General features: G+C 35.6%; 6 protein-coding genes across 7 annotated transcripts; all 6 read right to left on the bottom strand.

The window, feature by feature from the left end:
• Positions 1 to 11: 11 nt before the first annotated feature.
• Positions 12 to 1,383, bottom strand: LOC108561257 (erlin-1-like). Its single transcript, XM_017919118.1, has 5 exons — positions 1,273 to 1,383; positions 1,100 to 1,216; positions 854 to 1,043; positions 490 to 794; positions 12 to 429 (listed from the first exon to the last, which is right to left on the bottom strand). The coding sequence occupies exons 1-5, from the start codon at positions 1,276 to 1,278 to the stop codon at positions 70 to 72; spliced, it is 978 nt and encodes a 325-aa protein (XP_017774607.1). The 5' UTR covers positions 1,279 to 1,383; the 3' UTR covers positions 12 to 69.
• A 183-nt stretch (positions 1,384 to 1,566) lies between these two features.
• Positions 1,567 to 3,674, bottom strand: LOC108561234 (sialin-like). Its single transcript, XM_017919081.1, has 6 exons — positions 3,629 to 3,674; positions 3,383 to 3,576; positions 3,090 to 3,329; positions 2,243 to 2,867; positions 1,940 to 2,178; positions 1,567 to 1,874 (listed from the first exon to the last, which is right to left on the bottom strand). The coding sequence occupies exons 1-6, from the start codon at positions 3,672 to 3,674 to the stop codon at positions 1,632 to 1,634; spliced, it is 1,587 nt and encodes a 528-aa protein (XP_017774570.1). The 3' UTR covers positions 1,567 to 1,631.
• Positions 3,675 to 3,836: 162 nt separating this feature from the next.
• LOC108561255 (putative inorganic phosphate cotransporter) lies at positions 3,837 to 17,445 on the bottom strand. 2 transcript variants are annotated; one of them, XM_017919116.1, is made up of 4 exons: positions 17,111 to 17,445; positions 5,128 to 5,474; positions 4,239 to 5,069; positions 3,837 to 4,176 (listed from the first exon to the last, which is right to left on the bottom strand). In XM_017919116.1, the coding sequence occupies exons 1-4, from the start codon at positions 17,184 to 17,186 to the stop codon at positions 3,985 to 3,987; spliced, it is 1,446 nt and encodes a 481-aa protein (XP_017774605.1). In that variant the 5' UTR covers positions 17,187 to 17,445; the 3' UTR covers positions 3,837 to 3,984. The 2 variants fall into 2 exon arrangements, with proteins under 2 accessions (XP_017774605.1, XP_017774606.1); XM_017919117.1 differs by lacking the exon at positions 17,111 to 17,445 and adding an exon at positions 7,630 to 8,036.
• A 9-nt stretch (positions 17,446 to 17,454) lies between these two features.
• On the bottom strand, positions 17,455 to 18,128 carry LOC108561259 (coiled-coil domain-containing protein 96-like). Its single transcript, XM_017919121.1, has one exon. The coding sequence runs from the start codon at positions 18,126 to 18,128 to the stop codon at positions 17,475 to 17,477; it is 654 nt and encodes a 217-aa protein (XP_017774610.1). The 3' UTR covers positions 17,455 to 17,474.
• A 12-nt stretch (positions 18,129 to 18,140) lies between these two features.
• On the bottom strand, positions 18,141 to 19,357 carry LOC108561258. The gene is made up of 3 exons (XM_017919119.1): positions 18,934 to 19,357; positions 18,668 to 18,876; positions 18,141 to 18,446 (listed from the first exon to the last, which is right to left on the bottom strand). The coding sequence occupies exons 1-3, from the start codon at positions 19,352 to 19,354 to the stop codon at positions 18,141 to 18,143; spliced, it is 936 nt and encodes a 311-aa protein (XP_017774608.1). The 5' UTR covers positions 19,355 to 19,357.
• Positions 19,358 to 19,477: 120 nt separating this feature from the next.
• On the bottom strand, positions 19,478 to 22,212 carry LOC108561233 (coiled-coil domain-containing protein 96-like). Its single transcript, XM_017919080.1, has 5 exons — positions 22,189 to 22,212; positions 21,859 to 22,132; positions 20,657 to 21,153; positions 20,244 to 20,594; positions 19,478 to 19,861 (listed from the first exon to the last, which is right to left on the bottom strand). Exons 1-5 carry the CDS (start codon positions 22,210 to 22,212, stop codon positions 19,478 to 19,480), a joined length of 1,530 nt encoding a protein of 509 aa, XP_017774569.1.
• Between the last annotated feature and the right edge of the window lie 253 nt (positions 22,213 to 22,465).

Raw genomic sequence — 22,465 nt, 5'->3', positions numbered from 1 at the left:
CGATAATTAATTAAAAATTAAAACAAAAACGTTGATTCCTCTAAATCTCCTGAACCAAGTAAAACAAATCTATATATCAATCTGGGCTACATCTCCTTTACTGCAGCCAGCGTTCAGAAACATTTTCGGAATGTCTGGACCGTAATAGACCTTATTGTTGGCCGCAAGCGCTTCGTACTTTTTGATCTCCAAGTATTGCTTGGTGTGCAGCATTCCATTGATTTCTACCTCCTGCTTCAGTTTGTAAAACTCCGCATCAGAATGCGACTTCTGCCTTGCCAAATGCATGTCATCCTCGATAGCAGCAATCCTTTGCAACGATTCCTTTTCCATAACCTTCTGCTCATATTGGATCTTCGCGACCTGCGCTTCCTTCTCAGCTTCTATAATCGCTCGTTTCTTCTCCGTTTCCGCATCTTTCTCGACCACCTTTAATATAAGCAATTGATCTATAGATATATATCAACATTATAGTTTCGACACAATTACCTTTTGATGCTGCATGCTTATCAGCAACTTCGTTTTCTCGGATTCCATTAGCTCGTAATTTTTCCGTATAGCTTCTGGAATTTTTGGTTTCGTCACTCTGACTGCATGTATGGACAGACCTGGGGCCATTTCCAGTAAATCCATCTGCAAAGCTTGCTTAAGGTTCTCGTCGATTTGATCAAACAAATCTATATAAACTTCATGCAAGGAATGCACACTGCAGAATTGATTAAGTTCATGGTGGATTTTGTTGAATATAAGTGCTTTATCATAGTCAGCAGTGTAATTCCTCACAATGTCATAAACTGTAACAATAACATGTTATAGATATTTATTGATACATATAAATCTGTGTTATATTTACCACTAGCTGGTTGGATGTAATTAACAACCTCTATTCTATCAAAATAAATCATGACACCACTGCTTGTCCCACAAGGCACATTCTTCACTTCATCTGTTTGCAGGGTCACTTGCACCGATCTGTAGGTGGTAAGCAATGGGAACATCATGTGGTATCCTGGGGAGCTAGTAATTGGTAGTAAAGCACCACCCTGTAAACACAATTTCTGTAACCTCTGTCCAATTAAATATATCATAGTATATTTACCCTAAAATATACACCAACATGACCCTCCTCTATTCGATGTAGTGAATACATTCCAACCAAAAATAAGGTGGTTAAAACACCACCAATTATGAAATGTTCGAAACCCTGTAATTGAGCCTAAAAATACAGATAATCATACAAAAATGTATTAATTTTTAGTTATTTATAATTACCGGCATATTGTTTGTATATTTACGCAATTCTAATTAAATTATAGACAAATATTTCCAAGTAAATCTAAGTTTACTTGCGCCTACTAATATTACCTATACAATAGTCGATAATTCCTTATGCATTGTTGAACGGGCTGCCTAATTAAATTATATATTAAAATTGATCATAATTATTTATTACTTTGTAATATTTAATAAAAGTATTAATATATCGATATTTGTTAATTATTATAGATATAAATGTTTATTGTAGTTTCATAATGTTGAAATACTAATGTACATATGGTAGCCTATATTATTGTAATGGTTGAATGTAGTTAAAATTATTTAATGCTAAAAGAATAAAGTTCTTAACAATATTAAGTGGATTCCTGCTGCTGTTTCCTTTTTAAAGCCGCTTCTGCAGCAATTTGCAGTTCTTCAGGAGATTTTTGAAGGTACCATTTCTTCGTATATTTAGTTTTATCCAAAGCTTCCAGCTCTTCGGCAGTGTAATCCCATTTGGCGCGATTGCCTTTTCCTAAGATATCATATACAATGGTTGTGCCTACTGATATACCGAATACCACCCAAAAGACGATGTGCCACTCAGACAAAGTGTTCTACAAGATTGAGAGAGATTATTTATTAGTTGGTAAAAATGATTGAAGTTTGAGTGATTGTTTACATTTGGTGCTATGACTCCGATGACGTAGGGCGTCGCGACGCCGGCTATCGATCCGATGCCATTAGAGAGTGACATCAGGACGCCGGCGTAGTTGGTCGTCAGGTCCATGCCGTTGACCTTCAACGAGCAGTAAAATGGTCCTTTGAAGAAAAGGGCCAGAGAGAAGCAGATCAGTGCGTAGGTCCTTTCACAATTGCTGTAGCCGGCCAGAACTACGCAGATTGCAGGAAGAACGCCAGCTAAATGGGAATACATAATTTTCAGTTGTCTACCAATTTATAATTCGAACAATTATTCTATTACATATGGTTGTATATAATTTCCTGACCAATTCTATGTTTAAATTGTTCTTTCGTATCATGCGATCGGCAATTTTTCCGCTGATAATGCTGCTGATATACTGCGCGATGAATGGAAGTGACGAGGCAAACGCATTTGATTTGGTGTTATAGTTAAGAACGTTATTCATATACTTGGGTAAATTGGTAATGAGCGTGAAGATTATGTAGTTGTGACCTGTCTGACCAATAATGAGCGCCCATACAGCAGGATCTGCCAATATGGCCCTTAGGGGCGTAGCTCTCTTTTGCTTTTTATTAATAGACTCGGAAATTAGCAAAAGTTCCGCCGTAGTTATATTCGGATCTATGTTGGGATCAGAGTAAATCCAGATCCAGCAAGCAGGTACCCACAGCAGTCCGGCTGCACCCCATATGTAGAAGGCAATACTCCAGTTAGACATGTAACTGATAGCTAGTCCGCTCACCGTTGTACCTACGATAACACCAATCGAGTTACCAGAATAGGCGACCGCTCCCAATGTCGCCCGTTCGTTCGGTGGTACCCACCTAGCCAAGAGTGTCGTAATAGCAGGATAAAGGATGGCCTGAAGAAGAAATATAAATAATATATAATTGTGGAAATACATCTAGATATTTAGTGTCTATTTACTACGTATAAGGTAAGATTAATCTAATTTGGGTCCCTATACATTTTTTTTTTCAAAGTGAAACGGGCCTTAGACATTTATCTTAAGTGTCCGATATTGAGTATATAATGTTAATTTAAGGAACCGCAAAGTATAGGTGTAATCTCCAGTTGCTTGATAATATTAAAATTAGTAGCAGTGATGCAATCTTTAGGTGCAAACCTGACCAGCTCCAGAAACGATTCTAAGTAGACTGGGGACCCACCAAGACATCTTCAAAATGACGGTGATGGGAATGCAGAGCGTGGCAACGGAGGATAGGGCAACGCAAGTGATCAGGATGAATTTGGCACCGTACTTGTCGCATATGAAGCCCGCTGGTGGCTGGACGAGCGTATAACCAATGTAAAAGGACAGCAAAACGTAGCTCTGCTCTGCCTCGTCCCACTTGATCTTACCACCCTGAGGGTAAAAGCTTCAGCTATGAACAAGCATTGGAAACCATCGGAAAATACTTCGATGTCCTTAATGACCGAGGACTCTTCGCCTTCAGGCAACGGACAACTGTTCGAACTAGTTTTGTTCTTTTTAGCAGGCTGCTCGACCATCTCCACTATTGCAATGTTGAGCGCCACCCTCTGGCTATACAATATGATCACGGCGAAGAGCATCAGCACAGCCAGCACATGTCTCAATTGGGCCGTATGGCCTTAACAGAATCATCGACGATATTGAAGTCATAAACTTATGGTAATACTCACATGGTGAAATGCAGGATATAACCGAGCACTTCTTTCTTCGTCTCATCGTTAATTTGACAAAGCGTCAAACTTGATTTCAATTAACTCGAATTGTGGTAAAACGTCAAAGTCGAATTGGATCGTGTTTGCGTAGATAGGGTTGTTGTTTAGGTAGATAGGGTTGATTGAGTGGTTGCATATTATTAAAGACAACGATGGTTATGGACCGCATTGCGGTGTGGTTTTATTCGTATTCAAAACTGAAATAAAAAATCGATAAATGTTATCGTTTTCTCGAATAATAGTACATTTAAACTTAAGAATAAATAAATATATAAAAATATATGCGTGTGGTGCGTTGAATGGACTGGTACAGGTTATTTGGTCGTTGAGGCGTTGCCGGATTCCACCATGGCTTTGGGGTCCTTCTCTGCGGCGTTCGGATTTCCTTTCTCAGGGGTGTTCCACCACTGCTCCTCGGCGCTTCCCCACATCACATAGATGAATGTGGTTAAGGTGAAGACGACAAACGAGACCCAGAAAACGATCCTCCACTCCTCTACGTCATGCTGCAAATATACATAATATGAGATAGATTGGAGGGGTTAGTGCGAGGTTGAATTTGCTTTACGTTTGGTGTCATAGCTCCGCTCAGGTATGGAGTGATGATGCCGGTGATGGCGCCGATTCCATTGACGATGGCCATAAGTGTGCCGGCATAATTCGGAGAAAGGTCCAAGGCGTTGACTTTCATGCCGCAGTAGAACGTGCCCATGAAACCCATGCCAACTGTGAATAAGGCGATGACCGTCGTCTGGTCGTTACCGGCGTACGCGGCGACCACGATAAATATGCCCGGCCCGATGGCTGCGATGGCCGTGAAGAACTTCCTCGCAAACGTGACCTTCATAAAGTCCTTCTGGATGAGCCAGTCGCACAGCCAACCGGAACTCATGGAGACGATCCACATCACAATATAAGGAACAGAAGACCAAATACCGTTCTGGTCCAGTTGTAAATGTAGCACGTCACTCATGAAGTTGGGAAGGTCGGTGACCATCGTGAAGAAGCCCCAGTCGTGGCCAATTTGTGCAGCAACAAGCGACCACAACGGCACCGAAGTCAGGATTGCCTTCCACGGCGTTGGCACGTTACTCTTTTGTTCGTTAGATCCGAGCTCCTTGCGCAAGAAATTCTTCTCATCATCGGAGATGAAAGGATGAGAGCTGGGTTCGGAGTAGCAGAGCAGTGTCCAAAGGACGAACCAGAGGACGCCGATGCCGCCGAACATGTAAAAGACTGATGTCCACGTACCAGCGGCCTTGATCAGGAATCCGCTGGCCGTGTTTCCGACGACCGTTCCGATTTGACCGCCCGCGTACACCAGCGTTCCCATTTTCGCCCGCTCGTGTATTGGAACCCATTTAGACAGAAGCGAATTTAGAGCCGGGTACGTGGTGCCCTACAACAATTTCGTGTTAAATCGATTTGATTCAGCTCTCAAGACAATATCCTCTTACCTCTCCGAGACCTTGCAGTATCCTGAGGACGAGCAACCCCGGCCAGTCACCCCATTCCACCACAACTGGTGTTAACAGGGTAAAGAACGCTGTGGACAAAATTCCAATACCGAGCGTGTACTTCCCGCCAAATCGCTCCGCGAGTATTCCGCCCGGCAGATGAGTTATAACATAACCGAAATAAAATGCGCTCTTGACAAGTCCTTGTGTCTCCCTATCCCATTTGTGGTCTTCTTCTTCCACTATATCGAGAATCGCTATAGACAAGCAGATTCGCATCGTGTACGCATTGACTACCGCCAGAAATCCCATGATTCCTACGATATACCTTTGCGGTATCACGAAACCTGCAACAACGCCAAATGGTTAACAATTTTGCAAATAAAGTTAGAGTAACAAGTCATCACATGTTACAATATATAATATCAATATATATTTACTACTTTCCATCGTGCAACGTAATATAAAACGGTGGTTGGTGCTTAAGCACCGAAAAAAAATGTAATGTATTTCCATAAATTTACAACTAGTGTAACTAGATTATTATTTCGATTCACTATATCATTCATCTCCAATTCTTGTAACTCGTATTTAAAAACTGATTTCACTTTCTGGATTTATTTTGAAATTAATCTAAATAACATCCAAAACATATTGCATTTTTTTCTTGATTCCTACTAGGTCATATTCATTACCACGTTATTTTATGTAATTTACTTTTTATTATTATTTTGTTCTATTTTTTAATTTTCATAGATAATTGAATAAACTTTTTATTTGTATTTGTTTTGAATATAAATTATTTGTACCACGTTCTCCTTTCATGCAAACGCAAAAAGCTAATTAATTTCTTATATATATTTATATATTTAAAAAAAAAGAGTGTATATCGGAATATGCATTTACATAAAAAAAGGTCGATTCCACTGGACTTCCTCACCATGACCATACGGTAATAACAATAAGTCAATAAGAGCATACCTAACTTGACCTAACCAATACCAATTCATTTTCATGGCCATTATACATGTGGCTGTGCAGCGCTTTTCATTCCACTCATTTATGTTCGTCGTATTTCCTGTTACACCTTCAACGTTTGGCACATTAGAAAATTGGTTTTTATACAATTAAAAACGCATCCACATTCAAGGCTCATTTTGATCACACCTCCCTCCCAACCGTTGACATGCCAATATTTAATTATCAATTGTTTTGAGCCAACTCCAACTGGAATACCGCTAATGAAAACCAATTAACGCTAGCTAATTCTGATTAATTAGCAATGTATAAAGTAAAAACAGATACACTATAGAATTACGCTATTTACATTGCGATACGCTGAATGCATTCATCCTTAAGATGCACGAGACGAATTATGTGTTTCTGCTGCACAGATAAACAATCTGAAACAATGCAACTCAAGTGTGAACGTTATCAATCGATCTAAACAAGTTATCAGACACTTGTTGCCACTTTTATTTTGCTCTCTTTTTTCTTCGTTAAAATTCACGCGAATTGAATGTAACTTTGAAGTGCGTGTTCTTGATAACGCGCTGAATACATTCCTTCTTGTACGGTTACGCTTTTCTTTTCGTTATGTTTGAAGAACGTTTCAACAAATGCAGGAAACGGTAAATTGCACATGTTTGGAGACACTCTCACTCTCTCTGTGAGGTCTATAACCACAGTGTATTTACTTGTATTTAGAAAAAAACATAGTCATATGATTAAGCTATTGTTCGGCATTTGCGCAATACTACTCCTAATAATAAGAATAAATGAGAAACGAAAACAAACTAAAAACAGTGAAACGTATAATTTTTTATTATAAGTTTTCTAATTGACGTAATTCTTAAAAAAACAACAAAAGTTTTAAATTATGAAAATAAGTGACCGCTCAAAATTAGGTGCTTTAATAACAGTAACTATGGTAACTGTTATAACTTAACCATATTCAGTAGGCACGCGTGCACTTGCTGCTTTGTTTTCGCTATTGGACGCGAGTAATGTCACTTTTGACATTGAAATTGTCGAACATGAATCGAGCGTTACTTGACTGCAACTATTCAAGGTATGCCCGGTAAAATTGACTCGATTTATATTGATACTTTGTCGCGAAATACTATCATGTAAATAACATATTATTCGTTGTTTTCGAAAAAAAGAACACAATTTTCATAAATGCCAATGTTGAATGGCGAAGAAAGCTTTGGTGATAGTTGTTATCGGTGAATACGAGTTTTAATAAACTTTATACACTCGTAAAACAATCGAAATTTATAGTTACTTTGATCTTGTTCTTGAAATAAATGTATACTTAAACATACTTAATTAGTAATAAAAACTTTTGTTTTGCAAATAAATAAATTAATTCATTAAATTCATCGTTTTCTTTTTATGAAAACATATCAACTATAGTTAATCCAAGGATTATCGATAATAATTTAGGTTTTAAAATTGATTTTTCTTTTAATTAAAGACAATTATTCGATTTGGACTTACATTTTGAAAGCGTTAATCTCCAGCCGGTCAGCATGTTTGCTACTTAAATCAGGCGTCCTGGTAGTATCATAGGTTGATGCTTCGTTTGTTTCTCCGGTTGTATCACAAGCTTCTATTATATACTAATACTATTTCTTTGTTCTCTGTTTACTCTTCTTATAATGTATTGAAATTATCACAGTCGGTGAGGTTTCTTCTTTTTATTATGAATCGAAAAAAAAGAAAGAAAAGAAAAAAAGAAAATAAGAATAGAAATGAAACTATTCGTGCGTCGCGGCGGGCAGAGTTGTATGTGTTCGTTTTTTTTGTATATGTAGTTATGTATGTGCGCGCCCGCGACAGGTCTCTGAATGCGATGGTCTAGTACAGTGTGTTCACTTTTATAACTTCAAGTCCCTCAGGTACTAGTGTAGTAGTAGTAGATCAGTCGGTTTCCACTCCTGTACTGTTCGGGGAGACAACGAGATGGAAAAAAAAATTGAAATGCACGGCTCACACACGATGATATCTCACGGAGACCAGAAAATCGAAAGAGAGAAAGGACACATTGATATGCGTATATTCTATTCTATTTGTTCTTGCCTCTCCATCTCGTAGACCAGAAGAACTAGTTTCACTAAATACCGAGCAAGTGAGAGTAAAAAGTCAAGATTAGATAACGGAAGCCAGAAAGAAGAAGTGATCTCTGTGTCTAAGCGGTTGTTTTTCTCTTCTTTTTTTTTCAATCTCAAATATATTGTTTCTTCATAGCAACGATATTAGGAGTGGGATCCAAAGAAGTGCATTTCCTTTAGTTTCCTCGATGTATAAAAATTTTTTGGTTTGTTGTGACAGTTTTTTTCGTATTTTTTTTCTGAGACATTTTAAAATTTTATTTTCTTTTCTTTCAAAACTGTGTCTAAGTTTATTTTTTCAATCGGAATTTAAAGAACTTAATTTTTTTTTCAATAAATATATATTTCGATTTGATCATATTTATCAACATTTTGATTTTCTATTTTTTTTATGAGTTTCATTTGCTGAAAAATAAAAGACATACTACTGGTGATAACGTATCAGCGAATCAATGCTATTTACGCGAAAATTCAATTAGCTACAGTCATAATAGCTAAACTAAATCTCCGATCCCAAAAAAAAATATTCCTTGATAATGCATTGAAAAAAAATATTTATATTATAGCAAATATATTTTAATCGCAAAATCAGTGAATTGTTGACAAACAAATTTCTATGCTATTCCTTAAAATTGAATGAAATTTTTAACGTAACACAAATAGATAATCCACATATATTTTTAAACACTTAATTGGAGAAATAACTAGAAACGAACGGCACGTTTCACCACAATATCCTTAAATTAACGTTGAATAACAAGCGACCAAAAACAAAAGTTCACTGTTTACGCACAGATAAACCTTTTGGTTGAAAACAACCCAAATCCGTTTAAGTTTCTTTAAATTTACTTAAGCCTCTCGAATAAGCGCACGATCATCGTCGCGATAATCGCTTACTTTTGCACAATCCCCGTTTTCGCGAATTATTACAAAAAAAAACTGAAAGCAAAAACCAATTAAAATTTCGATTTTATCATTGCTGTTGCTGTTCCTGTTTTTTCCAAAAATCAATATCACATTGCAGATTTGATATGTTCCCATGGATTATTGAACGACAAACAAGTGCAAACTCGCAGATAAAATGATTTTTTAAAAGAGGAAAAAATTTATCAAGATAAAACGATTGCGATCATGAATACATAATAATTATACTACAAAAATATATACGATAAACAATGGGAATTTCAGAGCGATGTTTCTTTTTATTTTCTGCTTGGCAGGTAATTCTTGAAACGAATTGCGAAATGTTTATATGCACGGGGATTTTCATTGTGGTTTGAAGCTGTTTTTTTAATTTTATTTGACTGATTTTTTTTTTTAAGTTTATATTATATTCATGTAGAGTTATTTGATAACGAACAACTCCCAACCAAAAAACATGCGATACCATCGACCGTCTATTAATAATCGTGCGAGAGAAAGAAAACTTTTAAGATGAAAACTGTGTATTTATAAAATGATAAGAGCATGAGGGAAGGAGAGAGAAATTTTAACGGAAATTGAATCTTAATACATAAAAAAAAACACTTTCATCGATGAATTTGGAGTAGTTTCAGTTGTAATCATAAGTATTTAACGCTAGATTATATTTGTCGGTTACTGGTTTCTAGAAACAATATTCAATCCGCTTGTGCTATTTTACTATAAACCAGGGATTCATTTTCATTTTTTAAAAGTGTCAACACTTTAATTTATTATTAAAACAAACTTTTTTTTACTTTTAATCATTCACAATCTGCCACAAAAAGAAAACAAAAACAAACAAAAAAGAGCGGAACGACTTCTCATCGGAAATCTAACTACAAAAATAATGTAATGACAATAACAACCCAACTAAAAATTAATTCTAACTACACTGTGAAACTAAAACAAACTTCTAAAATGTATATATTTCAACACATAATTATCATTTTGTAACCTAACCTATAAAATTATCTTTTTATTATAATTGACATTTACATAACCTTTAAATTGTGGCATTACCACAACGATTTAATTGGGTTCTTTTTTAACCTGCGTTCAATAGTGAATTCAATCAAATTAGATGCTGCTCGATATTGTTTTTAATTTAATCATCGAAATGAACACAAAAGTTACTGTTTAACATTAATCCTATATGTTTTACAACTTTTGTTAATTTGCACATATTACATGAAGAATATACCACAAATTTTATATTAAACAGTAAAGTCGTGTTAAATCTGCAAATCCAGTAAGTAAAACTTAAAATTTGCAAACATATTTTTTATATACTTTTTCAAAAACAATTAAGAGACACTTCAATATTTTGACATAAATTTGATAATTAGGTATAACATTAAATAGATGATTATACAAAAATGGGAATTCAATGATTTTATTTTAAATATCGTAATCATAAGTTTCTCCAAAGATTCGATTCGAAAATATTAAATATCTATAATCTATTGGACAAAGTATATTCAAGTAAACAAAGAAAATTAGTGAAATGATCCAATTTGAATACAATACTGAAATAACAGAAATAAAACAATGATTTATAAAAAAAAATAAATCCACAACTAATATCTATCGATTAACGTCCATTTTATCAAGAACAAAATTGACGTTAATCCACCGAAATACCTTAAAATCGCTTAATCTAAACTTGACAGGTTTTTTAGAATCCGTTGAATGTGTTGTTATTAATATTATACAATCATCGAAAATCCAAGTTGAATGGTAATTTGATTATAAAAAAACTAAATGTACAATTTCATTCAATTGATAACAATCAGTTCGATAAAGACGACAGAACGGAATTTTACACGTGAAATTCCACTAAACAATCAATACCAAAGATTAGATGTAGTTTTTTTTAAGAATGAGAGAACTAACAAATAATGAATTAGAAGCAAACGCGAAAACACACCTCCAGAGTGCATTATCATCGATCGATCTACTTTGTATAGAATTTTGGCTAAAGCAAAACAACCGAAAAACAAAAACACAAGTGCAACTGTGTGGCAAGGTTTGCGTGATAATCGATATACTGAAAAAAAAAAAGGTCGTAGAATGGAGCGATCGTTTCGCAAGAAAGTTGGAGCACGTTGAAGCGTTTCCGCCGTGCCCTTGACTCTCGGATAACGCATTTCTTTTTCCCGCTAAGCCATTACACCACAATTATAATTGCATTTAGTAAAAATACTACCAATGCATTCGTTTCTATGAGAAGGGAAACACTTGAATGAACTTTGAATGAGGATAATTTGAATACCCGTTTACAATCGCGACTAGTCTAACTTAATACTCGGTGATATTGCAATATCACATGTATCCAGAATAAAGAAAAATGGAACGATATAAATAGAAAGAAATGTTTAGAAGAAAAAAAAGAAGTTGAAACAAGTTATCTAAAGCAGATCTTGAACAAGTGCTGTATTCAGTTTCATACTCACATTGCTGTCTGATGTAATTAACAAGCATATAGTAATCGAATGCTAGTGCAGGTAGTGTCAAAGATTGCTTCTTTTCTATAATTATACAATTACTATTCAAACATTGTCTTTTTCCTATAATTATACAATTACTGTCAAAACATTGTCTACAAACCTGCTCGCAGTAGGAATTCCAATACAGCTGCACAAATCATTGATAAATACCTTGATCGCAATTCAAGGTATTTGCAAGACTTGATGAAAAAAGCTAACGCTAACTTTACCATCAAAGAGTTTTGGAAAAAGCTTTCTCATATAGTAAACTGTCTTAAGATCATCGATAAATTCGCTTTGATGTACGAATTAATACTTAATTGTCAAATACCAGTAAATTGTATTCGACTAATTGTAGAGCTGCTGTCAAAAGCAAATTTCATTCATATTACGCGGAATCAATTAAGTTGCAATTATCAGTGAAATGCACTTGATTAATAGTAGAAATACAATAATAAATAATTTTGTTTTACTATTTTTTAGAACTTATTTTTATTTTGCTCAATTATAATTTAGATTGTTTTGAGAATTTCAAACTGTACTGTAGTATTTTGTAAATGAAAACTTTAACATTAACTACTTTACCGAATGCGGTTGACAAGTAAAAGTAAATTGAATTGTATGCACCAAGTAATTATATATATGCACTCCATTTGCTATACAATTGCAGTCAATTATAAGCATTAGGTACAAACTGTGAAAGTTAAGTAACAGATGTCACGACATCAAGTAATTGGCATAACTACATAATTTTGTATAAAACTATAGATATAAATACATTTTATAGTAAGTAGCATACGCTACAAATCTTACAAAATTAATAAGTATTTATCCAGTATCTTGTACTCAAATTACTTGAACAAGTACTGGTACTAGTGTATATTAATATACACACTAATCAATTAGAATTAATTAAAATTAGCAAATAAATACAGTCTTGTCCTAACTAACATAATATATAAATCAGCGATTCTCAACCTTTTTTCCATGCCCAACATATTTGCTTATAGACCCAATTATTTATAACTTAAAATGTAACTTGCTTTGATGCAAACTAAACTTAACATATATACCGCCTAGGTTGGTGGTGCGCCTCCTCTATCTGGTTCGTTTGTCTCCTATTATTCCTACTTGTAATTGTAATTGTCTTATTATGGTCGAGTTTTTAGAGTCGTTTAGCTTCTCGACCAAACGCTTCTACACATTTGGTATGCTGGACACACCAACTGGGCGACAATTTAGACAAAACAACAATTATACATAAATAAACATTAAATACATATAACCAAAGAGCTCTTGACGTTGGAGAGACAACGACAAAGACAGAGAATTTATAATTAATTTGAAATACAACACACAAAAATGTAATATGAATTCATATTGCAGTTGTACAAAAATCTATGTAAATATTCTATTATATTTTGCTTATCGTAATCTAGCATTTTTTGCAAAATTCTTAAATAAAAATATTATTTTTGTCATCCGTTGTGGAGCTAAAGCATGAACAAATTACTTTATTATACTGTTTTATGTTATTTATTTTTTTTTGATAATAAATTATTATTATTTTATTTAAGACTGAGGTCTTTTCGCCCTTAAATTATTATCATAAGAATGTAATTGGTTAGTTCTTTTTATTTACATTTCAAATTTGATTCATTACTATATCGTTCATTTGACTATCGACCAATTGACCGTCGCCCGCTTATCGAGTATCGTGTAATCATATCAGGAAATCATAATATAATGTACAAAAGGTCAATATAAAAAAATACCAAAATTATAACGGTATTTCTCAAGTTGACAAAGAGCAAGAGCAGTTTATTTTATTACGCAATAAAATCAATTTATTTCCGTGAAAATCGCACGAGCGAAAAAAAAAGAGAATTCTGTAAACGTTATCAGTAATAAGAAAAAAAAACAGCTTGCATTGAAAAAATCGCAATTATTGTTTTTGATGCGAGTTTGTTTCACATTTACAAGAAATTCATTCATTGTTTCTAGATTCTACCGTCATCATTTTAAAATCAGAATTTATTTAAAAAACAACTAGTTCTTTGAGAATCTCATGGGCCCACGAAATAAGAAGGCTACACAACATTCAGTTGCGGATTTAGCACTTTAGAGACGTAACTTAATTGTGAGGCTCACCTCTAAATATTTCCATTTTTTTAGTCAAAAAAGTATTGATTGGTTTTTGTAGGGCTGCATTAAAGTCGTAGGCCCATTTTAAGATTGAGGTCCCCTTGATATAAGAGGACGTCACGTCAGCGCTTTCTGCGCCTGTGCGATATCATCAGATCCGCCACTGACAATATTTATTGTATCCTATATCTAGAACTAATAAAAAAAACATAACACGTTAAAATTCTTTCATAATAAAACAACATAATACAAATTTCTAGAGATCTAGCAAGTTTTTGATAAAATATTGCAAATATTAGCGGATAATAATCAATTTCGTTCAAATTATGCCAATAATTTGTACTTGGACTTTATCTTATCAGATACGTCCGATCTATAAACATCAACGCAGACAATAGTTGCAGATGACGCAGCACTAAATGTCATCACATAATAACTTGGAGGTTATAAAAATATGCGTTTCAGTAAATTTATCATAAATGATGCGTAAATAAATAGATATTTTATTAATATATGAAAGAAGTCAAAATTATCAGTGAATTATTATATAGCAGCGGTCGCAAACCGGTGGTCCCTGGACCACTGAACAATTTGAATATATTTGCAATTTTTGTCATGGTAGTGGTCCTTGGGATTACAAATACATCAATAGTGCTTCAATCAGTCCGGATTAACTATCCGTTTCAAAAATTTCAAAACAAACTTGGATTATGCTCGGTATTACTATACAGTGGAACCTCACACCTCGAGGTTCGAGCACCTCGCATAACGAGCGAAATTATCGATCAAAATGAATTGTAAAAAAAATGACTTGCTTAACGAGCGACGTTTCGCATAACTAGTGACGATGAGAAGAAAAGTCTCTACATCATTTTTAAAACCAGTGTACACATCACATATTATGTGCATTTTTCAATATGTTTCACTATTCTAGTATTTCACTATACGAGTAATAATCCCGAAATTTTGGAACGGATTAAACGAGGTTAAGCGAGGTTCCATTGTATTTAGTTTCTCTATTAGTCCGGTTTGAAAAAATACGGGATATTGGCCGAACCGATTACCCGTACTATGTTAGGTATTTCAGTATATGATGTCCCAATTTACTTAACTTAATTACATTATTTATTAGCTTATTGTCTGTCTTTCCCAGAATATAGAAAAAATAATCTTTATTACATTAAAGCTCTCCTTTAAGAAATATCAGCGCAAATTATACAGTGGCATTGACAAATTGATATTCACTTCACCAACCGCCCTCAGAAGTGTATGCAGTCTAAATAGTGATTATAAATTCAAATGTATTTCACGACTTTGATTTTTTTCTTTGCGAAGTATATTATATATATGGTTACATAAATTTCAAGTAATTAGACTTCTCTTGATCTGGCGTAACCCAGAATCATTGCACTTCGTAACAGCATATTTGTGAAATTGTGATATAAAATGTCAAATGTCAAAGTTGAATGACTTAAAATTAAAACTCAAGTCACGTAACAAATCGGAAGGACAAAATAGAATTGAAATGTAATTAATTTGCGAGTTTCCTTCGAAAATAATTCGGGGATTACCCGAACCATTCAAATGCGGGTTTTTACAGCACAAAATAAAAGGTTGCATTTAAAAATGCAATTAAGCAAAACGAAACAACACAAAGACTGCATTCATTTTACTGTACTCTACAATTTTTTTATTCAATATTTAATATCGATAGTCCAAGAACTTTCGAATATTCCCAGGTCTTTGCACCCATTTCTTTTGTTTTCTCCAGCAATCAAATGCTATTTTTATCTACAATATTAACGGAAACGTTATGGAAGTATTCTCTAATCACTTCAGCACGCAGCATACATTAGATTTAATATAGATTCTTAAAAATACTCTCACAATTCTGTCGGAAGCTGATTAGTCGAAGCTAATAGTTCAGTCAATTTTGTAAAGTATATACAAATATAATGCATTGTGTTTAAACGTAATTGTTACTCATATAGCTGCAACACTTGAGACTTAGCTTTGTATAAATTAAAAGTTGTTAATAAATATGGAATTTTACATGGAAAACATAAATAATCGTACGAACGTTCAAAACAAACAAAAGATGAGAGGAGTAAAAATAATTAAGTGGTTATTGACGTATCTGGAAAGTTTTTCTTTCATTCGTGGGAGGGGGATGTGTTTAGATATTAAATACTAAGTGTAATTAAAATAAAATGAGGAATGCATTTTTATGCTGTTTACATAACTGCTCGGCATCGAACTGTTATCGGGTGTTCGGTAATGCACGTAACGAAGTGATAAGTCCGTAATTTACATCAGCTGACCCAGCGGCATACGTAAAGCTACACACTTGATAATAATTAAGACAATATCCATTAAAGTAAGTAGCGAATTGTTGGCAAAGATTAGACAAGACATAGAGTCGAAATCCAATAGAGAACAATGATATCTTATCGCACGAGATCAACGCCGAAACCGGACAAATCCGCATTTTTTCCTTCTAATTTCAAATAAGTTTTTCGTCAAATCATCACCAAAAAAAAATGTGATGTGCACGCGAAGAAGAAAAAGAAATCACAGAGACGGGTGTCGCCTAGCAGCAGCACGAGCCTCACGATTCAACATATATATTTGAATTCCGCGAAGATCAATATTTGCGCAAACAATCGAGGTAGAAGAAAAAAAATAACAAATAAATCCATCACCGTATATGTTTATATATATATAAATATGTGTATGTTTGTATATATAGGCCAAGGCGTCACGCCGAAATTGAGTGTCGGAGACTAATAAGAATTCTGCGTTCATTCCGTGGAGCTTCCTTTTTGGAGGAGGATAAACGAAGCGGAAAAAAATTAATGTTTCGTTGCACAATCACGCCGATTGAATTGCAATTAGGAGCGTGTTATGTCTTTGCTGTTTTTTTTTTAAATAAATTCCGAACGATTTGAGGAGTTATGGATCGGCTTGCCAAGGTGAATAAATCAAATAAAACAGCGACGATGATGATATCGGATGGGTGATGGATGTTGCATTCCGGGATCAATTAGAGCTTCGTGTTTGTGCAATCAATTCATCGCATTTTTGAAGTGATTAACATCGATCTCTTCCCAGATTTTGTCGCCAATAAATACATAAATAAATATACTCTTTATGTGGAATGGATGGAATTAAACGGATCCACGCGTAACGTAAGGTCAAGTGGTCGGATTTCCATTCTAATCTTATCTGTCGATTCCACAGGTTATCTTCAATAACAACAACGCACATACGTACCTTTCGTTTGGTTCGGTATGAGGAAAGTCCTCTCGTCAGCCGATGGTGGAATCTGTATGTTCTTGGCATTCTGCATCTCGTGCTTCTGCTGTTGTTGTTGCTATTACTGCTGTGGTCGTTGGCTTGTTGGAAAGGACTGAGGAAAAAGGGTGTCGAGCACAAAACCCTTGTTTATTGCGCGTTCCTCGAATGAATATAAATGGAATAAGAACTGAATGGCTTCGGCACAGACACCAAAACCTTACAAATAGCAGCGTAATTAAAATATGGTTCTGACTGTGGAATATAACAGCGTGATGCGCTCTCAGGTCGTTCATCAATCTGTGACCGACTGCGCGCTCAATCATTGGTATACAAGTGCCGATTAGCGAAGAGCTAAACGTATCCCCCGTTTTTTAGGCAAACTCGATAACTGTCTTTTGTACTTCGGTTTCTTGCTCTCTTTTTCGAACGCGCTCTTCATGTTCTTCACCTTGTTCTCCAGCTTCACGAACAGCGAGTTCTTTTGCTGCATCTCTATCTCCAAGCTCTTGATTTCTTTGATGGTATTCTCCATGTCTAAGAGCAGCTTGTCTTTGGTTAGCAAACCGGAACTCAGCTTCAATCTGTGCGTTTCATTACGGTAATAATCCCTGCGTTGCTTTAGCTGATTCACCTCCTCCCTTGCCCTGATTCGTAAATCCTCGCAATCCGTCAGCGTGGTGCTCAATTTTCTTATTTGGATCTCTATCGCAGAACACTTTTCGCGGATGTGTGCCAAACCCTGATTGGCCATGTGGCATCTCTTCCGTAACTTGGAAAGCTCTTCGTCTCTCTCCTCGACCTTGTCCAGATGGGTACGATTCTCCATCTTCAGCTGTTCAAACTCAACGAGCGTGTACTTGTCTCCTATCCTGTCCATCGCCCTCAATGTTGTCTGCAAATCAGCGCTCGCGTTCCTTATCTTTACGTGTTGCAATCGCAGCTGCTGCAATTCCATCGCCTTATCATGCTGATTGCTCAGACACTGCCTTAACATCTACTCAAAATTTCAATAACAAACAATCACGTATTTACAAACAAACTGAATTTTGACCTTTTCACTCATCTCCTTCCCAGTTTTGGTGAATATTAAACCGGTACCGGTTTCGCGCTCCCTCTGTTGCAGACTCGCGTAATTTTCTGCGGATTCCATTTTTAACCTATCTCTTAACTCCTTAAGCTCTTTGTTCTCTTGGGTCACCTTCTGCCGTTCCTCACGGTCGCGGTTTATCAAATCATGGAACTGATCCAATTTCATCTTGTACTTAAGTGAGTTTTCGGCGTAGTGCTCACTCTCCTTCAGTATATGAGTCATCTAAAGCCGAATAAAACATAGAAGTTAATTTATTTGTAAGGTCTCATCAAAGTTGTTAAATTTTATAAACTGTATTTATTATTGTGGCTAGCATTTATTTAATCCGTTTTGCATCTTTTAAATTGTATATAATTTAATTTTATATAAAATTATTTAAACAGTATTTTATACAGATTTTGATTTAAGAATAAGTAAAATTGATAATAATAATGTAAACTTACTTCGCGTTTAATGAAATACACGGACAATTTATGTTGAAGATATTGATTCAAACGTTTAACTGTGCCATAATCCTTAATCGATTTCTGGAAAATAGGGTAATAGGGTTCCCTGTCGAGGATAACCGGAGTAGCCTCCTCTTCTTCAAAGCACTCCTCCTCCACGACTTCTTCCTCTTCTTTGATAAGCAAACTAAAGGTAACATCTATCTCTGAAAATTCGAATATTACTAGTAATTAACCGGTACTCCTTCGATTTGTTCCTTCACCTTGATACTCGCTCTCTTGTTTTTCCACGGAATGCTCTTCATTTATAGCAACTTCCAAATTCTCAGTCTCTTCATCATCCACCTGCAATACTTCAGATCCAATCGTAGCTACGGATGGTTCCTTAATTGCATCGATTTTGCTCAATGCCGCATTATCAGTCGATATCTCTTTCACACTCTTCTCCTGCACAAGCGTTTCTGCATCAACCTCGTTTTTCGTTTTCGAATCAACCTCTTCATTGCCATGTTCCAAAACATTAGTTTCCTTTTGATTAATCACATTTGAAGACGTCCTCGTCGATTCTTCACCCTCATGCCCATCCACTTTCACAAATTCGGTCTCCCCGTTTCCTTCCACCATATTTCTACTACCGGATTCATTGATTTGCCTATGAGAGGACGTTTTCGTCTCCAAAGCCATACCCAAACCCCACAGAAACCTAACCCCAACGAATGACAATATAAAATTGAGAGACTTATTTTGACATTTATTATGCGGTAAAAAAAAATAAAAATAAAAAATATTGACGGAATAACCGCCTACTCAAAAATCGTCGATCTTGATGAAGAACTGCTTGCTCATCACTTTGCTCAGGCGTTGATCGACTGACAGGTTCCTATTTTTCTTTTTCATTCCGCGTTTCTTGGCGGATTCTTTGCGTACGGCGGCGAAAGCAATCATGCACTTAACTTTCTTCGTCTCCCTCTCGTAGCTCTTCTTCACTTGCTCGTTCATTCTCTTAAGTTTCTCGAATCGCTTCGATTCGTTCGCCAGCAGCTCTTCCAAGCTTTTAATTTCCTCCATTGATCTCTCCATGTCATTTAGAAGCTTGTCTTTGGTTAAGAGACCCGACTCCTCTTTCATTCGTTGCGTTTCGTTTCGGTAGTTATCACGCTGCAATTTAAATACGTTCACCATTTCCCTAGCCTAATTAAAAAAATATGTTGTTTTAATATTTTACTTTGAAATAGATATACAATGTATGCAAGGCATTTCTATAGTCAGATAATATCAAAAAATGTGGGTATATACGTGAAAAATACTTGAAAAGATTTATAAAATCAACAATAAATTACCAATTATTTGTAATATGTATATTTTTCATTGAGCAAAATTCATCTGATTTAAAACGGCTTTTATGTGTTAATACAATGAAAAGACATATTACAGCTTACGAAAGTAAAATATTGTGTATTTATAAATAAAAATGAAAATTCAAAATGTTTGCTTAAAAATATAACTTTTTTTAATGCATGCATCATATCAAGAAGGTTAGTATTGATCTTTTGAATTAAAACTATATTAATACCTTTATTCGGTCATTCTCTTTGTCATCAAAATTGCTTTTGTAGATTTTGGTCTTGATCTCGACGGCCGAGCACTTTTCGCGAACGTGCGCCAAACATTGCATGGCTCCGTTACACTTCTTCCTCAGCTGCGATAGTTCCTCATCCCTTTCCTCGATCTTATCCGCATGACCCTGGTTCTCCATCTTCAACTGCTCAAACTCCATCAGCGTGTAATTATCTCCGATCCTATCCATGGCCCTAATGGCTGCATGTTTATCTGTCACGGCGTTTCTAATCTTGATGTGCGTGAGCCGCAGTTCCTGCAATTCGGCAGCCTTATCCCTCTGAATGTTGATCATTTTATCCAAAGCCTGTAAGCCAGATATGCAAATAATCATACAATAATCACAAATTCTCGAATCGGGATTTAAACCTTATCCGGAATTTCCTTTCCAGTTTTCGTGTAAATCAAGCCCGATCCAATCTCCTTCTCGCGCAGCATCATTCCTTTGAAGTCCTCGAAAGCGTTGCTGCACCTCTCGTCTCGCACCGCCTTCATATTACTCATCTCCCTGTTGATTGCTCCCCTTTGCTCCTTGTCCCGCGATATCAGATCGTAGAAGTTGTCCAATTTCTTCGCGTACTTCATATACACCTCCTCCGGATGTTCACTCTCACGCATAACGTGTTCCATCTTGCGTTTCTTGAAGTACTCGGCCATCTTTTTATGGTAAAAGTTGTTCACTCTCTTGATGACACCGTACTCCTTCATTGCATCCAAATATCTTTCGTAATACGGGAAGCGGTCCAGAGGCGTCGGCAGTGATGGCTCCGACTCTTCGATCTCTTCCTCGACGATCTCCTCATCATCGTCCATGGCCAGATCGAAACCGCTGACTACAACCTGTACGCTCGAATAGGCCTGGTCATCTAAACAATTCAATTATTATTGAACTTATAGTTAATTACATGTTTATAAGCTAAATTAAGGGGATTTTTTCCAAGTTAACACGGGTAATCTTTTGCTTTGTGGTACAGCGGCAGGTATACATAAATTAGACGGCAGGCGCCATGGTGCCCGCGGCCTTTTTTGGGGACCCTCCTTGAAATCGATAATTAAATTTATTATATAACTTTACTAAAACTTACTAATAATATTTACACTCACATTTCCACAATTTAAGAATTAATTATTTGATTATAAAATATTAATAAATGTTTCGCTACGTTTTTATCAAAATATTTGCTATTTTAAAAGATATTTTTTCTAATAATCTGGGTCGCGAATTTAGATTTTTATTATTTAAAAATAAAAATTCATAAGATATGACAAAATTATAAACTAAAAATAGGATAAAGTGGGTTTCTAAAAAGAAGGTCGCAATATACAAAATTTTGGGAACCGCTGATCTATTGTATATGCTCCAAGATTTTTGACAAGTATGTGCAACAGCGTATAGAAGTACTTGAACAAGTTACCAAGAAATGTATAAAACAAGTTCATTGCATTTTATACAATATTAGTTTGATTTATTTTTTTTTTTAAATTGATGTAAAAAGAATCAAAGTCTAAGGATAAGGTTTGGTTGGTAATGTTCAATTTGCATAATTATATTGTGAATTAAAGTCGATTACCTTTATGATCAACGTCCTGTTGACCATCCTCCTGTTCACCATCTTCGCCTGGTTCTTCAATATTAACTTCTTTAACTGCATACTCGCTAACGGCCTCCAATAGTTTGGCCTCCTCATCATCGGCGTTTGTCGGTCGATCTACCACTTGATCCAATAAACTCTGCATGCTTGCCGCTGCTGTAATCTCATGGCCGTCAAGCTCCTCTTTTTTCTCTTCGGTATCCTCCGCAACGACCTTCTTCTCAGACTCTTCATTATTCGGCGACACTTCAGGCTGAAAAGTGAAGTCACGTTAGAAAGGCATGAAAGTATAAAGACAAAGTTACGCACTACTTCCGCGTCGCCGTCAGCCATGGCTTATTTAACGAATCCTTGCCGGATAATTGAATTGTCAAAAAAACAACGACAACAACAACAACGACGAACTAATTATAAATAGTAAAATAATATGCGACGTGCGTTGCCAGGACGAAAAACAAAAGGAACTCTTGTCATTGGCGTGCGGAAAATCGGTAATGAGGTGTCGAAGGTTCTGCGATCGGTGAAAAGAGCGTGAAATTATCGTGTTTGTGTCGTTGACACTTACGACAATTCATTACGCAAACCA

Source organism: Nicrophorus vespilloides, unplaced genomic scaffold, assembly GCF_001412225.1.
Source record: "Nicrophorus vespilloides isolate i.1.1-1 unplaced genomic scaffold, Nicve_v1.0, whole genome shotgun sequence".
Classification (NCBI taxonomy): Eukaryota; Metazoa; Arthropoda; class Insecta; order Coleoptera; family Silphidae; genus Nicrophorus; species Nicrophorus vespilloides.
The sequence above is the reverse complement of the archived record's forward strand: the minus strand, read 5'-3'. Positions and strand labels throughout refer to the sequence as shown.

Excerpts from the sequence above, each read along its gene's own strand:
- LOC108561257 (XM_017919118.1), bottom strand. Across the intron at positions 1,044-1,099 it reads ATGTTGGTGTATATTTTAGG|GGTGGTGCTTTACTACCAAT; the intron begins GTAAATATACTA and ends TTGTGTTTACAG. Across the intron at positions 795-853 it reads TTACATCCAACCAGCTAGTG|TTTATGACATTGTGAGGAAT; the intron begins GTAAATATAACA and ends TTATTGTTACAG.
- LOC108561234 (XM_017919081.1), bottom strand. The coding sequence starts at position 3,674 with ATGAGACGAAGAAAGAAGTGCTCGGTTATATCCTGCATTTCACCAT. Across the intron at positions 2,868-3,089 it reads TCGTTTCTGGAGCTGGTCAG|ATGTATTTCCACAATTATAT; the intron begins GTTTGCACCTAA and ends CTAAATATCTAG. Across the intron at positions 1,875-1,939 it reads TCGGAGTCATAGCACCAAAT|AACACTTTGTCTGAGTGGCA; the intron begins GTAAACAATCAC and ends TCAATCTTGTAG.
- LOC108561255 (XM_017919116.1), bottom strand. The coding sequence starts at position 17,186 with ATGCAGAATGCCAAGAACATACAGATTCCACCATCGGCTGACGAGAGG. Across the intron at positions 5,475-17,110 it reads CATACCGAACCAAACGAAAG|GTTTCGTGATACCGCAAAGG; the intron begins GTACGTATGTGC and ends GCGTTGTTGCAG. Across the intron at positions 5,070-5,127 it reads TACTGCAAGGTCTCGGAGAG|GGCACCACGTACCCGGCTCT; the intron begins GTAAGAGGATAT and ends AAATTGTTGTAG.
- LOC108561259 (XM_017919121.1), bottom strand. The coding sequence starts at position 18,128 with ATGTTAAGGCAGTGTCTGAGCAATCAGCATGATAAGGCGATGGAATTG.
- LOC108561258 (XM_017919119.1), bottom strand. The coding sequence starts at position 19,354 with ATGGCTTTGGAGACGAAAACGTCCTCTCATAGGCAAATCAATGAATCC. Across the intron at positions 18,877-18,933 it reads ACAAGAGAGCGAGTATCAAG|AGATAGATGTTACCTTTAGT; the intron begins GTGAAGGAACAA and ends TCGAATTTTCAG. Across the intron at positions 18,447-18,667 it reads TGTATTTCATTAAACGCGAA|ATGACTCATATACTGAAGGA; the intron begins GTAAGTTTACAT and ends ATTCGGCTTTAG.
- LOC108561233 (XM_017919080.1), bottom strand. The coding sequence starts at position 22,212 with ATGGCTGACGGCGACGCGGAAGTA. Across the intron at positions 22,133-22,188 it reads CTGACGGCGACGCGGAAGTA|CCTGAAGTGTCGCCGAATAA; the intron begins GTGCGTAACTTT and ends TTCACTTTTCAG. Across the intron at positions 20,595-20,656 it reads GAAAGGAAATTCCGGATAAG|GCTTTGGATAAAATGATCAA; the intron begins GTTTAAATCCCG and ends TCTGGCTTACAG.